This window comes from Fragaria vesca, linkage group LG5, assembly GCF_000184155.1.
Source record: "Fragaria vesca subsp. vesca linkage group LG5, FraVesHawaii_1.0, whole genome shotgun sequence".
In the NCBI taxonomy this organism is placed as follows: domain Eukaryota; kingdom Viridiplantae; phylum Streptophyta; class Magnoliopsida; order Rosales; family Rosaceae; genus Fragaria; species Fragaria vesca.
In genome coordinates this window covers 23,069,530-23,087,179 of record NC_020495.1, presented here as the reverse complement: position 1 = coordinate 23,087,179, position 17,650 = coordinate 23,069,530, and the positions used below count along the sequence as shown (strand labels likewise).

At 37.7% G+C, this 17,650-nt stretch overlaps 2 protein-coding genes and 1 pseudogene across 5 annotated transcripts; 2 read left to right on the top strand and 1 right to left on the bottom strand.

Moving 5' to 3' along the window:
- The first annotated feature begins 924 nt into the window (after positions 1–924).
- On the top strand, positions 925–2,701 carry LOC101290867 (phospholipase A1-Ibeta2, chloroplastic-like). Of its 2 annotated transcripts, XM_004300297.1 has the most exons (2): positions 925–1,528; positions 1,631–2,701. In XM_004300297.1, exons 1-2 carry the CDS (start codon positions 996–998, stop codon positions 2,619–2,621), a joined length of 1,524 nt encoding a protein of 507 aa, XP_004300345.1. In that variant the 5' UTR covers positions 925–995; the 3' UTR covers positions 2,622–2,701. The 2 variants fall into 2 exon arrangements, with proteins under 2 accessions (XP_004300345.1, XP_004300344.1); XM_004300296.1 differs by having other exon boundaries at positions 925–2,701.
- Positions 2,702–6,037: 3,336 nt separating this feature from the next.
- On the top strand, positions 6,038–10,611 carry LOC101301306 (annotated as a pseudogene). The gene is made up of 11 exons (XR_184824.1): positions 6,038–6,100; positions 8,175–8,360; positions 8,442–8,525; positions 8,605–8,707; positions 8,803–8,873; positions 8,956–9,043; positions 9,132–9,251; positions 9,324–9,467; positions 9,539–9,876; positions 9,977–10,217; positions 10,300–10,611. The product of XR_184824.1 is annotated as an uncharacterized LOC101301306 (transcript).
- Positions 10,612–11,199: 588 nt separating this feature from the next.
- LOC101315241 lies at positions 11,200–13,785 on the bottom strand. Of its 2 annotated transcripts, none has more exons than XM_004300295.1 (2): positions 13,310–13,785; positions 11,200–11,707 (listed from the first exon to the last, which is right to left on the bottom strand). In XM_004300295.1, the coding sequence occupies exons 1-2, from the start codon at positions 13,522–13,524 to the stop codon at positions 11,500–11,502; spliced, it is 423 nt and encodes a 140-aa protein (XP_004300343.1). In that variant the 5' UTR covers positions 13,525–13,785; the 3' UTR covers positions 11,200–11,499. The 2 variants fall into 2 exon arrangements, 1 of the variants encoding a protein (XP_004300343.1); XR_184740.1 differs by having other exon boundaries at positions 11,507–11,707; positions 12,382–13,424.
- Positions 13,786–17,650: the final 3,865 nt, after the last annotated feature.

Below are 17,650 nucleotides of genomic sequence, written 5' to 3'. Positions count from 1 at the left end.
GCCTCGTATTAGATTGGAGGTGGACATGTACATATACAGCACATAACCCCTCTCCATTTGGCCGATGTGGGATATTAGAGTATATATATACTATTTGGTTTTATTACAAAACCTTATACTAATTGTTCGTCATAATTAAGAAAAATAATGATAATAACTTGCGTATATTTACACTATTACATGTACATATATAATACAGTTCACTCCATTCATATAGACCTAGTAATCCATATTCCCAAGTCCAGGTCTTTCCCTTTGATCACTATTCACACCATAAACTACGTGCAAACTTGCTCTTCTCCTGTTCTCCTGGCTGCTGCAGCCTTCAATAAGGTCATGGTCCGTACACCAGTTAGACGTTTACTAATACTACCGGCATGTGAAATTCCTAAAACTGGCTGTTTCCTCCTTCCTTCTCCGTTCTCCTTAAACTACACACAGAGAAAAGTCCAGACACACGAAGATCTGTCTATGTATGTGAAAGAGCCCTGTATATAATAACACAAACTCTAAGAAAGTCCACACCTCAACCAAACATATGATCTAGTCAACCGATCAAAACCAAAAAGGGCATACTCGTCAAATGTTATGAACAGGTCCGAAGTCATGGAGTTCATTTGAATGCCCTAGCTCCCTCACAATGCGAGGGAACAACGTCGTTGGCTGCTCGCAGACTTTTATGAACACTCGCTTTCGTGCGTTCCAAACAAGAATCCACGTATATGCAAAAAAAAAAAAAAAAATCAAGGAAGAAATGAGAAAAGGTCAATTTTATTTCTTTACAAAGAAGTCAGACCTAATTAAATAATGGCATTCCGCGTAATAAGACACCAATCCATGCCCTTTTTCGAACGCACCAGTTTATATATACCCCAGTTGATCTTTTCAATCCCACTAGCTTCTCTAACTTGAACATACACTTCTTCTTCTTCTTCTTCTTCTTCTTCTTCTTCTCTCTCTCTTTCTCTCTCTTTACCGGACACGTAGATTTCACGATGCTAGTTGGATCTCACAGCGTGAACCTGTTTCAGGCGAGAAAGCCGAGCTTCAGGAACTACACATCTCCGTTGAACCCCTTAACAAGAACTCCGTCTTCTTGTTCCTATTCAGCTTCTGTCCCGACTTGTTTTCCTATTAAAGCATCATCGGCTGCAGCAGCACCCTCAAAAACTGAGTTGACTCTCGCCAATCTCGACAAGCTGCTCCCCAAGTCTGCCACACCTCAACCTCCACAGCTCGACCCTCAACCTGGGATTGAAGATCGGAAAAAGAAAGGGTCGACGACGGAAAACAAGGGAAAGGGGTTCCTAGAAGGGCTGAGTCTCGCCAAGCTTTGGCCGCAGGTGAAGGCTGCGGCGGAGGAAATGTCTCCGAGGCATTTGAAGACCCTAAGGAGGCTTTTGTCCAAGACAGCAGAGTATTCTCCCCGGAACAACTTGGTTTCCCGGTGGAGGGAGTATCACGGTAGCAATAACTGGGCCGGACTACTTGACCCGCTTGATGAGAATCTCCGGCGAGAGGTCGTCAGGTACGGTGAGTTCATCCAGGCTGCTTATCAGTCATTTCATAACAATCCAGCTATGTCGTTGGAGGAAACTCAGATGCCGCGTAACGTTGCCCTGCCGGACAGGTCATATAAGGTGACCAAGAGTCTTTATGCTACGTCAGCAATCGGGCTGCCGGACTGGGTCGATGATGTGGCCCCGGATCTCGGGTGGATGACCCAGCGGTCGAGCTGGATCGGGTACGTGGCGGTCTGCGACGACAGGCGGGAAATTGCGCGGATGGGTCGACGTGATATCGTCATCGCCCTCCGCGGAACCTCCACATGTCTTGAGTGGGCCGAGAACATGAGGGCCCAGCTCATTCAAATCCCCCCCACGGAGGAGGGCGGAGAGGAAGCACAAGCAAAGGTGGAGTGCGGCTTCCAAAGCCTCTACAAGACCCCCGGGGTTCACGTGCCGAGCCTCTCACAGTCCGTGGTTGAAGAAATCAAAAGATTGAAGGAATTATACAAGGGTGAGGAGCTGAGCATAACCGTCACGGGTCATAGCCTTGGCGCGGCCATCGCTCTCTTAGTAGGCGACGAGTTAAAGACCTGCGCCGAGGATATGCCACCTGTGGCGGTTTTCTCTTTCGGAGGACCCCGAGTGGGAAACCGAGGATTTGCAAACAGAATGGAAGCGAAGAACGTGAAGGTCCTGCGGATCGTAAACTCCCAAGACTTGATCACAAGGGTACCGGGCATCTTCGTTGGGGAAGGAGTGCTAGAAGAGAAGCTCAAGAACTCGAAAATAGCAGATCTGCTTGACAAGAAGATGCCCTTGGCCTACTCACACGTCGGAACAGAGTTGAGGGTTGACACAAAAATGTCACCCTACTTGAAGCCCAACGCCGATGTGGCTTGCTGCCATGACTTGGAGGCATATTTGCATTTGGTGGATGGGTTCATGGCATCTAACTGTCCTTTCAGAAAGAATGCCAAGAGGAGTTTAGTGAGGTTGCTTCAAGATCAAGGATCTAATGTGAAAAAATTGTATATCAGTAAGGCAAACAACTTGAGTAGTTTGAATCTTGAAAGGGAGGGAATTATGGCTACTTGCTTGCCTAGTCCCTCTTAATGCCAATCCAATAACAACTTTGCACATATATACTCTTCTAGTCAAATGATAAGCTTATGTGTGTTGTGGTTTTTACTGTGAAATAGTGTTTTTGATCATCACATGGTTCACACCATATCTATCGAAAGACTCGTAACAATTTCACAAATGTGAACTCACAATATAGAGCATATTTTGATGATCACAATATATAATTTCATACAAAGAAATACTAACATATGAAGCAATTACAAGATAAGGAAATTGAGATGACAAATTGAACGAGTGCCTCAAACAACCGAGGTTAGTGCACCCGATGATGCTAAGAGTCTGAAGATGTTCCCCGGATCTAAGGATGATTTGAGATATGAGTTTATTATCTTCGAGTCTAGATGGCAGGTTGTTGTGTTGTCGATCAAAATTGCTAAGGGTCTGCTCGTTTCAACCCTTTGGTTGGTGTCAGTCAAGTTTCATGGATATGATCAAGTTTCTTTGTTGTTCGAAATCTTTGTGTTGTTTCAATTCCGTCGTAATCTATGACCTTTTGTTTTTGGGTCTATAGTTGTTCATTAACGTGTTCTCCTCTTAATGAACTGATGGCTCAACATTTATTGAACTTTACTGATATTGTATTACAAAAAGATGAAGATGTTAGTCATTACTCAAACTAATTATAAACATGATTCAACCTGGTGCAAATGAAACTGATTGTAATACATGATCCAACTTAATGTAAATGAAATGTTTGTGATTGGTTATCTAATTTGACACTTCAACGTTGAACAACCCACGATTGTGTGGATTGGAGAATAGGTGAATAACAATGCGAACCATTCTTAGTTGGGAGCTTTTAGCTTTCTTCAATATCTCATAAAATCTAATAAAATATCTGGTATTACTTTTATTCATTATGTATCTGAGAAACATCAGAGATGCAATTGCACAACGATACAATACTTTGTTTCAATAATATATAAGACACAACCGCACAAATTCGGAAGATAAAATGCAAATTTCATGTCAAATTATCACAATTACTACATGACAGGTAATTTGGAGATGTAGCAAACTGACCATGAAACTCAGGTTTCCAGCAGCTGGTTAAACAGATAAAAGGCAAAGTCAATGAAACTCTTCAATGTTGGACCCCAAGTACTGTCAAACTCAATACAGTTTTGGAGGAGAACAAGATGTAAATTGAAAAGTAGTATCAAAATCAAGGATAGGTCTAGCCCTTTCAAAATATTTACTCAGAGACGAATTGACTCGATTTTTCTTGAACTTGTTCATTTCTACTGCAAAAATTGAAAATGTCAAACTCGAGCCTACTTCTATGAACTATAGTGTTCAGAAACCACAAGTATAAACATTCATTTTACTTGTGGTCAGTAGTAATAATTATTCCATAAATTACAAGTATAAACATTCAATTTCCAAAAACATTCATTAAACCCCTTCCTTATGCTTAATTTATTTGTGGTCAATAGTAATAAATATTCCATAAAAGATGAACCCGCACCCTTCTTCTCGGAAGCACATCACCTGTACCCATTTTTCATGTGCCAACCCTGTGCCGCGAGTGAAAATTTGACACATGTCCATTGAATTAGCAGGAATTAAAGCTGTTAAGTTAATCATATCAATTTTATTTTCTTATTTTACTTTTAAATAAATATTAAGCTTCCCTATACCAGAACCCGATCTCAGCCAAATATTCGCCGTCGTGTCGTTCAGTCGCTGCCGGAAAAGTCCCAACCCACCAGTAGATCTTCAAAAAAAAACACTTTCTGACTGCGAAAAGGAAGCAAATTCATGCCCATTCTCAAGTTCGTTGAGCTCCCAAATTTCTACTATACAAGGTATGGGTCGTCCAACCCTGCTTCAATTCGGCCACGTCCTAACCTTCAAGGCCAGTCTCCATCAACATTTTGATAAGAAATTGTGATATTTATGTCTGATTTTAGACTTGGGATTGTGATGTGATTGATGGACGAACATATTGGGAAGATGATACTGGATTTGAAATTGGGGACTTTTGAAGGTTTAAGATGAGAGAAGAAGAAGAAGATCATCGAGTTTGATAGAGAAGAAGAAGATCTAAGAAGAAGAAGAAGAAGAAGAAGATTTAAGAAGAAAACCAGGGGATTTGATGGGGAGATGACCACGAAGAAGAAGATGTAGTTTCTTCTGGAACTCTTCTGGGCTGAATCAATTGGAAAGGAAAATTAATAAAAAAAGAAGAAGAAGATTTTATTACTTTGTAATGGTTAACAGAGTTAGTAGGGTGTTCAGTTACTGATTACGTGTCAAATTTTCATTCGCGGTACAGGGTTGACACATGAAAAATGGGTACAGGTGATGTGGATTTAAACAATCTATTACTGGCCGGTGCAAGTCCATAGTTTCGGCAGAACTACAAGAGATACTAGATGATACAACACTATTGATTCGAAGCTTATCTTTCCTTTAACTTCATATAAGAACTAAACCAATGGGGATCTCCACATGTCTTCTAAACCTAAAAAACTCACAGGGTCAGTCGAAGATTGCAAGGAAGCATAACATATTGGACTACGTACATGGGATATATTAGATTGTTAAAGGTAAAAGAAAATTAATTTAGTTATATCCATCAATAACCAACATGACCCTTCTAATGAGGGATCATTTTTTTTGTTTATTTCTAGGGATAAGTCCACACCATTAGATCTGTTTTTTAATGGGCTTGGATGACTGAGATTAAAACAAAATACTTAACACTTATGTCAAACCTACACCGTTCAAGATTATTAAAAATAAATCCCTCATTTGGATGACTTAACGATCATCAAATTTTCTGAAAATTTGTATAAATAATCTACTCATATAGCCCAATGAACTGAACGGTGGAGATTTGATTTTGTGATCGAAAAGTTCGTCAAATGATCTATCCCTAGAAATAAACAAAAAAAAGAATCATTCATTGGAAGGCCCTGCAATAACCAATATATAGCAATTACAAACCAAGTTCTATTACCTCTACAAGATATAGTAGTGCTTCTTTATCGTTTCAGTGACATCCCAAGTTAACTTCCTTCCTACATGGAACACAAACAAATCACCAGCCTAATTCGGAACGAATTTTCATGCCTTTCAATGTGTACATTCACCTTCCCTCTAGCAGATACATAGGATCTAAAGTAGTGCAACAAATCTTACTCAGAACCTTCGCTTGCTATCCTTTGTGAAAAACAACAGATGATATGCATATCATAATTTACCTGAGACTATGAGAGAGTTAGTGACTTCAGAACTTGTTCTTGGCAAAGGACAGTAACTTTAAATGTTTTGTGAGATAGAAGGATTGCCAACTATCTTTGTACCTTCAAATGCTATCAAGAAATGATACCAACACAAGGATCAACAGGCTTAGAACATAAGTTGAAAGAGGATAAACCATGGAAACTCTGATGTCCTCCACCAAGTCAGAAAGATGGGGAGATCATTTTGTACAACTTCAGGTACGTTCTGTAATGCAGAACTCAAATCAAACAGAATTTAAAAAGTAGCACATTTGTACTAAAATGACTATTTGTCACCAGTTTGGCCTTCCCCTTCAGCAAATACATAGTCTCTAGCGGTGAACCTCCATGGGAATTTGCTTGGACCACATTCCCACCTGTTCATGAATTCACAATTGGGATCATTGCAAAAGACTTTCAGCTTCTACAAAATGAACTAAGAAGACTACATGAAACCATACAATATAAAGCTAAGAGCCAGGTTAGATGGATCAGTCTAATTGGCAATAGTAAGTAAACTCTGACATTGAATACTATCCTGCATTCAACTATGAAAGCACTGAACGAAGAATCAACAAAACTACATAACACCTCATAGACTAGTGATATTTAAGCAGCCGCAGCAACGACTGCAATTTGAGCATACTTGCAACTCATTTTACGCATGAAAGGATCAGATGCACAAAATGCAAACAAATTCAACATACGCGTGTACTGGTAGTCTGGTACTTGTTCCTTTTTGGTTATAAGTTATAACAATACACATACAGTTTTGCTTTGAATTAGAGACTAGCTTTTTGAAATCAACCGAACCCTATTTCGGAAAGAGGAGAATCATGATTTTGATTTTGTGATTGTTAATAACATGAACACAGGATGAGCATGCAGCAAGTTTTAGAGAAACTCAATCAAATCACAATTTTCGATGACGTTTTTGAAAGACGATGTAGAATGTGTGATAATTGATGGATTCTCTACTTCTAGAGAGCACAAAATGATATTTGATTCAGTGATTTCAGTCCATATATAACTGGTTTAAAATGTAGAACATGTATAAAATGTAAACAACTAAATGCAAATAAACAAAGTTAGAATGAACCAAACCTGATTTGGTGCCTTCATCATAACACTGATTCCACTAATCTTTGGTCAGAATTGAGGCATAGCCATTCTGGGTTTCAGAGACTGAGAGAGGACATTTATGGGTTTCTTTGTTCTGTTCTTGAATGATGCTTCATTTAGTAGAAACTAAAAGGGGCCAATAGTGGCAGAGGCAGCCCAAATAGGCTGGGCCCATAGTAGTACAGAACAGTACAGTCCAGTACAACATTGTTAGGTTTTTTTTTTTTTTTTTTTTACCCAAATCACCAGGAGAGAGGCAAATATTAACAAAATCAAGATCAAGATCAAGTTTATAAAAGACTACGCAGGGGATGGAGTTTAAAGGTACAGGCTCTTGACTCTAGTTCAGCAAAGATTGTCTCAATATTTCATTTTTGATTAGTTACTGTAGTTATGGTACTTTAGGGTAAGGTTTGTTTTGTGTTAAAGTTTGTAGCTTTGTTTGTAATTGGCTTCACCTCTCTTGGTTTACATGCAAAAGAAAGATTCCGACTTTGAAGAACTACTGAGAATTGGATAATTACTATGCTAATTTTGTTTCTTTAATTCAATTGTCACATTACTTTATGTGATGTGATAGATCTCTCAAATATGTTTCAAGAGTTGATCTTTTTTTTAGGTGAATAAGAGTTGGTAGGATGTAGTTGTTCTATTCTCGTGTGTCCTGTATATGTTCATATTTAATTCTTGGTCTGCAAGTTAGTTGCTAGGTGATGCTGAGTTTTCATTTTTTCTCGCTTGCATTTTACTCGTTTGCACAACTCTTCTTTCATATGCAACTACTTCTTAGCTTCACTTTGAATCCATCATACCTTGAATGTTCTGCTTCTGGGTGTCAATATCTGCCACCAAATTTGAAGCTGCTTTACTTCGTCCAATGGGTTGGCGGGTCAGTTTTAGAAACAGAAAATTTCATAGATTTAAAGGGTAAGGTTCAAGCTTCAATAGTGACCTTCTGCATTGGGTTCATTCGTGGGCAAAGCATTTCGGAAACTAGAGATGGTATAATTGAAGCTTTGCTGAAACATCGATAGACTACAATGGGAAAGAAAGGGAGTAAGGAATATGATCCTTCTAATATTGGGAGGAGAATGTCAGGGGGAGATTACAGTTTGAATTCTAAAATGTTGTGGCTTCATGGTCTGAAAAGTCATGACTTTCATGTTCTAAGAGATCATTCCATAAGGGAAGCTTTGTGGGGAAAAACCATTTGTGGCTTCGGAAAGATGTGAAGTCAGTCGTTTTTGTGCTTGTTTTGATGAGTTTCCTTATCCTGCTTGATTCTTTTCTGGTGTCCTTTTTCGATTCCATGATCCTTCAGAACAGTTCCATTGTAAGAAAATCTCCGCGACTAAAGGTACGAGAAATTATAATTGTTGACACAGCATTACCATGTCAGAATACTAATACATTCTGCAATTGTTTGTCAAAGGAGGAGCAAAGGGATGCCTACATTATGAAAGAAAAATCACCTGTTCAGATGTACGATCGCCTTCTAATGGCATCCGTATCCCTTGTTAAGGTTTGCCAACTTTGCTTCATAACTTGCATGCATACAATTGGTTTTTTGTGTTTTTCCTCACCTAAATTTTTTGCTTTAGAAAGAGATCAAGCAAGAATCATCAACCTTATGGGAAGAACCAAATAGGAGGCAGGTTGCTGCATGGAAACCTTGTGCGGATAGAAAAATTTCGAAAAGCCTAGGTATTTGGCTATTCTAAAGTTGAAATTTTATAGGATGATAAAGATATTTATATGAACCCTTTGTCCTGTTACTTAGCAGCTTGTTTTGTATGCAGGAAAATATAAGGAAAGTAATGGCTATATACTACTCAGTGCAAATGGCGGTCTCAATCAACAACAAGTTGCTGTATGTGTTCACGTAATTGATGCTGGTAATGATCATCAAATGCATACTAATGAGTCTGAGTAGGCTATTTTATTGCTTACAGATTTGCAATGCTGTTGCTGTGGCATCTCTTCTGAATGCTACTCATGTTATTCCAAGATTTCTTTACAGCAATGTGTGGATGATCCGAGGTATGATCATTATCTCATCAACTTTTAACTCTGTTGATGACCTCATTTTGGTGGTGCTAAGTCTATGTTTTATTAATTGTTGCTGCAGCCAATTTGGTGATATTTACCAAGAAGATATTTTATAGATATAATGAAGGATGAAGTAAACATTGTCAAGGAACTCCCTTCTCATTTGGCATCACTAAACCTTGAAGCAATTGGTAGCCTAGTATGTTCTTCTCCTATTTGGTTACACAGTTTTCCAAAGCAATTTTTTAAGCCTTACTTATTTCTTTACCAGATTACTGATGCAGATCTAGTGAAGGAGGCAAAACCAACTGAGTATGTTAGAACTGTGCTTCCTATTCTCTTAAAAAATGGAGTTGTTCACTTCCTGGGATATGGGAATCGACTAGGCTTTGATCCATTGCCTTCTGAGCTTCAGGTACTTAGAATTTGACTATTAGGAAATAAATGTTCCTTTCATGTAATAACACATGTTCCAATATATTGCAGAGACTAAGATGCAAATGCAACTTCCATGCTTTGAAATTCGTGCCTGAAATCCAACGAGTTGGTTCTTTGTTGGTTAGAAGGATAAGAAAATATGATGCTGCACCGAGAATGTTGGACGAACAATTGCTTGGAAACTTCATGCACAGCATTCACTCAAAACAGCTTGATGCTGCAGCAAGAGGCTCGTTCAAATATCTTGCTCTACACTTGAGATTCGAGATTGACATGGTAGCCTACTCGCTCTGTGACTTTGGAGGTGGAGAAAGTGAGAGAAATGAACTTCAAGCATACAGAGAAATCCATTTTCCTCTGCTCATCGAGCGCTTGAAGAACTCAAAGTATAATTTCATATATGGCTTTTCTTTTCCAGTTACTATTTTCTCTAACTATGTGCAATTAATGGAGAATTTGAGTTTAACTGATACATCTACAATGTAGGTCTGTTTCTCAAAGTGAATTGAGAAAGGTGGGGAAATGTCCATTGACACCGTAAGAAGCAGCACTAGTTCTTGCTGGTATAGGTTTTAAGCATAGAACTTACATTTACCTAGCTGGATCTCAGATATATGGTGGAAACTCCAGGATGAATTCCTTCACCAACCTCTATCCTAATTTGCTCACAAAGGAAACTCTCCTCACACCAAGAGAACTTGCACCTTTTCAAAAGTTCTCTTCCAAGGTATGTCAGCATTGGTTGTTTGTTGCAATTGAAAATTACATTGTACAGTACTTGATAGTGATTCAGTGATTTTCTGGTGCAGTTAGCAGCACTAGACTTCATTGCCTGTGCAACTTCTGATGTGTTCGCTATGACCGACTCCGGGAGCCAACTATCCTCCTTAGTATCTGGATTTCGAACCTATTATGGTGGTGGCAGTGCTCCTACTCTACGGCCTAACAAGAAGAGGCTAGCAGCAATTTTGTCCGAGAATAGTACCATAGGTTGGAACAGTTTTGAAGACAGAGTTAAGAAGATGATTGAGGAAGGTCAAAGGGTACATGTTAGGAGGTTTGGTCGAAGCATTTATCGACAGCCAAGATGCCCACAGTGCTTGTGTAAATCCTACCTTTGACGTTCTGTAAACATTTTTTTTAGATGTCATACTACATATGATTCTTTCATTAGCAGCTGCATCAGTTGTAAATGTTCTTTTCTTTCGCCCTTTCACATTTTCTTTTGGTCTGATTCTTTTTCCCTCTGACATTCTTCTGCATTTTTGTACAATTTTCATGACTATATTCTGACATTCTTCTGCATTTTTGTACAACTTTGATGACTATATTAGATTATTAGTTAGTACAAGTGGGTATTACCAATTCGAAGTTCCGACACGAAGAATTCAACACACTCCGTTCTGTCTCAACTCCTTCGTATAGAGGAGAGTTGATCTTGCTGATTTCAGGGGAACATCCAAAACAAAGGGAGAGAGGCCTGTATATAGATTTTACTCTACTTGAACAATAACTGTATCTCTGTTCATTTTTAGAGATTTTTGGAACTTCATTTGTGAAATGCTAGTCTGATTAAAGCTAAGGATTAACTGACCAAAGTGACAGATTAGCTTCCTTTCACTTTCGTATAGTATCCCAGGCAAGGATTTACACGTGACTTGGTTGAAACTAGACTAATATCCGGGAATCCAGATATCCACTGAAAACTCTTGCGAAAAAACAAATTTATGGAACGCTGTCAAGAAATGATACCAACAAAAGGATCAATAGGCTTAGAACACAAGTTGAAAGAGGATAAACCATGGATACTCTGATGTCCTCCACAAAGTCAGAAAGATAGGGAGGTCAGACTTTTTCTACAACTTCACGGTACGTTCTGTACTGCAGAACTCAAACGAAACAGAATTTAAAAAGTAGCATATTTGTACTAAAATGACTATTCGTCACCAGTTTGTTCTTGAAAATCATAAATGCTAATAGTACCATACATGGCTTGATGCATCGCAGGCTTACTTCTCCAAGCTATAGTGCTTGTTCACACCTTCAATGACATCCCAGGTGACCTTCATTCCTTTAGGGAAAACAACCAAATCACCTGCCCCAATCTCAAAAGATCCTTCATGCCCGTCTACTTCTACATTCACCTTCCCCTTCAGCAAGTACATAGTCTCTGTAGCAGTGAAGCTCCATGGGAATTTGCTTGGACCGCATTCCCACCTGTTTATGAATTCACAATTCGTATCATTGCAAAAGACTTGCAGCTTCTACAAAATGAACTAAGAAGAGTACAGGAAACCATACAATATTAAGCTAAGAGCCAGGTTAGATGGATCAGTCTAATTGGCAATAGTAGGTAAACTCTGACATTGAATACTATCCTGCATTCAACTATGAAAGTATTGAATGAAGAATCAACAAAACTACATAACACCTCATAACTAGTGATATTTAAGCAGCAGCAGCAACAACTGCAATTTGAGCATACTTGCAACTCATAGTACACATGGAAGGATCAGATGCACAAAATGCAAACAAATTCAACATACGCGTGTACTGGTACTTATTCCTTTTTTGTTATAACAATACACACGCAGGTCTTTTTCTATTAGAAGTTATATCTAAGAAAGCTGAAACTACCATGTATTTTAAACCAGTGAGACAACTTTTTTCCAAATTGAGAATAAGAGTTGGGAACTTAGGATAACACAAAAGTGTCCTCCTCAGGTGCCATCCATATTCAAATAGTTGCAGCGCTAGCACAATATCTCACCGTGAAATTACAGCCTCACTCTTTTCGGTATCATGACTATCATCCAATATATGGTTTTCTGATTCAATCTACCGTCAGCTTAAGAGCATTAATCTACCACATATAAGGAAGGATATATTACCTTGATGTGATGTACCAGGCTTAGTGGCTTATAGTCTGAAATGTAAAATGAATCATAAAGTGCAGTACTGAGACTTAATCACAATCTACTTCACTTGTGTCCTGCCAACTTTGTAAAAGAGTGTACGTAAATGAGGTATGCCAAAATGTAAAATTGATTCTTCCCTTCACAACCTACTGGCAGCCTCCATCTTGATCTATCATGATACTCCCTTTATCCAGAACAGCTTGAAAGATGAATTAACTAAAGAGCACTCTAAGCACTAAAAGGATCTCCAATTCAATAACTATCACCACAACCCATTTCACACTAGCCAAACCAAGTGTGCCCATCATCCAAAATAGCATAAACAAAGGTTTCTACTCCGCAACTTGAGAATCTAAACTCCTATAGCTATCTCCAAATTAATAACATAAGCCTCTCAACATTAGTCGAATAAAACATAAGCCAAATATCCACAATTCCAGAAACAAAAACTCTAGCACTCTACTCAGTAGGTAAGGGATCCAATGTTCTTTAGATATCACCAAAAACATAAGCATTTTCACACTAGTCAAGTCAAGCATATCAAACACCCAGAATGTTAGAAAGTATCCACTCCGAAGCTGAAGGATCTGACTTTCTAACTATCCGGCTATCCCCCATAAACCATCTCACCATCTCAACTATTAGACACAAATGGTCTACCCAGTAATTAAAGGACCTCTTCGAATACCATAAGCACTCCCACACTAGTCAAACCAAGCACTCATCATCCCTATTATCAACAATTCAACAAATACTCAACAAGAAGCAGCTGATTTCAGTAGCTACCTCCAAAAACCATAAGCAATTACATACCAGCCAAAACTAAGCATACCCATCATCCAAACATAAAAGTTAAACCCTTTTCAACTTGGGATGATAAAGTAAAGTTCGAGAGACATACTTTGGCCATGTGGTGACTCCAAGCTCAGTGAGTTGGGATTGAGTTGGATTCTTTTCAACCTTCACGCCAAATGCGTTGGTGGCCATTGGGGTTTTCTCTTGCTTTGAGTCTGGTGCTGAGGGATTGAGGGAGAGAAAGAGTGGGACTACAATTATTACTAGTGCTAGAGATACAGAGATGTATAGGGATTGCTTGACTTGCTTTGATATGAACATGGCCTCACCTCACCAACTGGCAAATCAGCAAATGCTGTTTCTGGGGAGTGGGAACTAGGACTTCTGAGTTCTGACTAGAATACTTTTTTTCATTATTTTTTTAGCAAGCTTTATTGTTATTTTGTTAATTTTTTACATCTTCTACAGTACTTTTATAGCATCTCCAGTTCTCCATTATAAGAGTTGTTTATTTGTTAAATTTAACGATAGTTTTAAAAACTACGTTATTATATTATTTATATAGCAATTGTGGTCCGGTACTAATAGTTATTTATAATTTAATCAATAAGTTTGGATCAATCTTAAACTAACACATGGACTAAATGAAAGAAGTAGATAACTTTTGCTAGCAATTCATGACTTTAATTGCAAATATTTAACAATCTATTTTAAGTTCAGCCTCTAGCAGATTAGTTATTATAGAAAATTTCATGCTAGTCCTCTTTTTAACAATTTGTCCTTTATAAGTTCATCTTAATCTTTTTACCCACATAAGACAATTTTGCATACTCAAATTATTTCATTCTGACTATTTTATCCCTTGTGTTAAAAGAATCCGGACCATGAGCTCCTTATACTTCCTCATAAATCAATTTGAGCATTTTATTTTCAACCAACAGCTAAGATCGTTCTAGTTAATATTAAACTTTATTTTCACATCTACCCAACTTACCTCTCTCCCTTCTCCTCAAAATATCATATCGTGTTAAAAAAAACAAACAAAACCAAGATCGTGCTCTCTCTCTCTCTCTCTCTCGTGCTCTCTCTCTCTCTCTCTCTCTCTCTCTCTCTCTCTCTTCCATCGTCACATCTCTCTGCCTCCCTCCACCGGCGACAACCTCTTCCGCGGTCGCCGGCCCACCATATCCGGCGTCCTCCATTGCTTCTTCTTATATTGGATTCCTATAGATGTTCTTCTGGCTATTTCTGTTTCAATCTTGGTTTAATTACAGGATCTACTATTTTTTTTTGCTGTAGTATAGATCTGGATTCATAGATCTGCATGACAATGCTTTACTTACTTGAAATGTATTCTTTTTTACAGTTTGCGTTAACCACTGAAAACGGAGTTCATGGTTTCACCCTTGATCCATCTCTTGGAGAGTTCATACTAACTCACCCAAACATCAAGGTATATCTCCTTCTTATACTCTTCCACTAACATAATCCATTTCTTGTTCTACAATTGCTTGTTGGTAAAAACTTTAAGGGTGAATTGTTGATTATCGATTCAAGTCATTTAACTGCTGAATTTAAAAATTCATTTATTTTCCTTTCTCATTTGCCAACAATTTTTTCAAAGATGAACTCCCTTGTTTCAATAAGTTGTTAACCTCCCTTTTCATCTATTCTCCAACAATGTCATTAATATATAAAAACGGTTCTCTAGTGACTTAGCTGAAGTAATTTGGTCTTATGTGAGTGAGGAATATAGATAATTTTGATCTGAATGCGCCGACTGCTGGACTGCTGGACCGTATATTATTCTTGAGAATAGCAACTTTCTTTTGGCATTGTTTATCTTGCATTTTATGTCTACTTCTTTGCCCAGATTCCGAAGAAAGGAAAAATTTATTCTATGAATGAAGGGAATGCTAAGAACTGGGATGGTCCAACAGCCAAGTACATCAGCCTCAGTTTACAGTTTACTTTTATCTTTTCTTTGATCAACTTGACCGCTGCAACTTTCTAACCTTAGTCTTCCAGATATGTGGAGAAATGCAAATTCCCAACAGATGGTTCTCCACCAAAGTCTCTAAGACACATTGGAAGGTACTATGGATGAGAACTTGGCAGTTAATGTAACTCAAGTGTTTATGTTTAACTAGTATTGCTTCTCATCATCTACCACTAGTTGAACCATAGTCTTGGACTGTATTATGGTCATGATCCGGTTGTTTTTATGTACTTGTTGTAGAGTCGCATATAATAAATCCAAGAAAGGTTATTTTTATGAAAGAGAGGCGGTGGAGCTACAAAACAGGCTTAGAGGCGAAGATTGGAAATTTTGATGTATACAATGGGAAAGCTTTTCGATCTTGATGTGAAATTTTATCTCCCTTATGTATTTCAAGCTGTATACAATGTTTCAAGTTTATGTAGAAATCTAATGATTTGGTTATGTTTCTGATCAAATATTATGTATCATTTCAAATTTTCAATAAATAAACTTTTCACAGTATGAATTGATGGTTTGTGCTTCATTATGTTAGTGTATTTGTAAACAAACAAGTTCTCAGCAAAAATATAGTTCATACTAGTCTTTGTCCCACACGCTGCTACTGAACGTATATGGATATATTTTGAAAATTTACCTATCAACCACAAAGAAACCAACGATAACTAAGTAGCACTTTTCCAGTAATGAAAAGGAAATGTCTCATTGTTGTAGATGAGATGATATATTTTGAAAACTTACCTATCAACTATAAAGAATTCAAACACAACAATTAGAGCCATCATTAACTGCATATATCCCAAATAGCTTGCTAAGAAACCAAATCAAGCAAATATTTCTCATAAATTTAACCTTTGACCAGCTGTTTTGATTACATATGATTCTAAAACAGCACATAACATTGACTAACAATGCGCACTGACTGCATTGCATTAAAAAAATACATGATCACTGTATGATCTTTGAAGCCAAAAGACTTTTACCAATTGTTGTCGCAGGGAGTTAGTCGCTACTATGTCTCTTTGCATAGATACAAAAACATGAGCACAAAATATTCCTGCATGTATATTATCGTCTAGTGCGCTATATACTTGTTGTTGTTGCACTGCAATCCAAAGATCATCAGCTTAACAAAATGTACTTTATCTACATACTTCTTCACAAAAGCCACATATTATCATCCATCGACATTCAATCTGTTCTCTTCTTCTCAAACTGGACTTGTGGTGCTAATGATGATGAATCCGATTCTTTTGCTTGCCTATTATTTTACAAAGAAGCAAATAAAAATAAACATGTGGAAATTGGTGAAATATTTAATAATTCAACAGAACCAAATATTGGTGGAATCTATTTTCTAAACCGTAAACTTATTGATTAGAGCAGTACTTAAATGATTAGAATGAATATAGTTTATGCAGAAGCTAGCCTTATGGTATATAATGTACCTTCTTATGAACACATTTCAAATTTCAATGATCAGTAGTTTTTAACAAAATACTACAGACCACCACACACAACATATAGACAAGGAGACTTGATTGTGTTTACCTTTTGCATGGCTAATCTGATTTAAAACCAAATAATGCCCTTCCAGCAACCTGCAAAAACAATAAAAATCACATATTATTATCAACCTTAAATCATCTTAAATTGTCGATGTCAAACTAAAAGTAAGGAACAATATAAGACAGCTTTCAAAGTTTAATGACATCATGAGAAGAATGATCATGCAGTATAAATAATGCATGTTTTTGTCATTGTCTATTCAGAAATAAGCAACGTATTACAACTTTATAGTATAAAACCTCAAAAAAAAAAAAAAAAAGGAAAAATTTATAGCAGTAGTAGTGCATAGGTCTTGCCCGAAACTGTAGGTTTAAAGGTTTTCAATGATCAATACATTGATAAGTAGAATATATATTGATCAGTAGATTTACAAATGTGCGCTCTTTTGATCACTATAGATGCATAAACTAGAATGAAAGTGTCTTCTCACATACCGTGCAAGAACTTTCGTACATGCAATAGCCTACTGCCACCATATTCTTTCCCAGTTGCAACACATCATCTAGTTTCGGTTCACCGCCATCATATAGTGCATAAATCCCAAATACATTATTCAATCTCAAAGCTATGATTCAAATGGAATAAACATAAGCCAGCAGCCAATGCAATCAAATTAGATAAGAAACGCATAAACCAAGATGAAGAATTATCGAGTATACTAATACATAGCTCAACAATCAAACCCTCCACAATGAATAACTAAAATCCAAGGTGGAGATCAAACCTCAAACTCCAGTAGTGAAGATCAGAAAGCTTGGGATATGGTGGATGATGCTGGATATGGTGGGCCGGTGACCACGGAAGAGGTCGTCGCCGGCGGAGGGAGGCAGAGAGATGCGACGACGACGAGAGAGAGAGAGAGAGAGAGAGAGAGAGAGA

Excerpts from the sequence above, each read along its gene's own strand:
- LOC101290867 (XM_004300296.1), top strand. The coding sequence starts at position 996 with ATGCTAGTTGGATCTCACAGCGTGAACCTGTTTCAGGCGAGAAAGCCG.
- LOC101315241 (XM_004300295.1), bottom strand. The coding sequence starts at position 13,524 with ATGTTCATATCAAAGCAAGTCAAGCAATCCCTATACATCTCTGTATCT. Across the intron at positions 11,708-13,309 it reads GGAGTCACCACATGGCCAAA|GTGGGAATGCGGTCCAAGCA; the intron begins GTATGTCTCTCG and ends ATTCATAAACAG.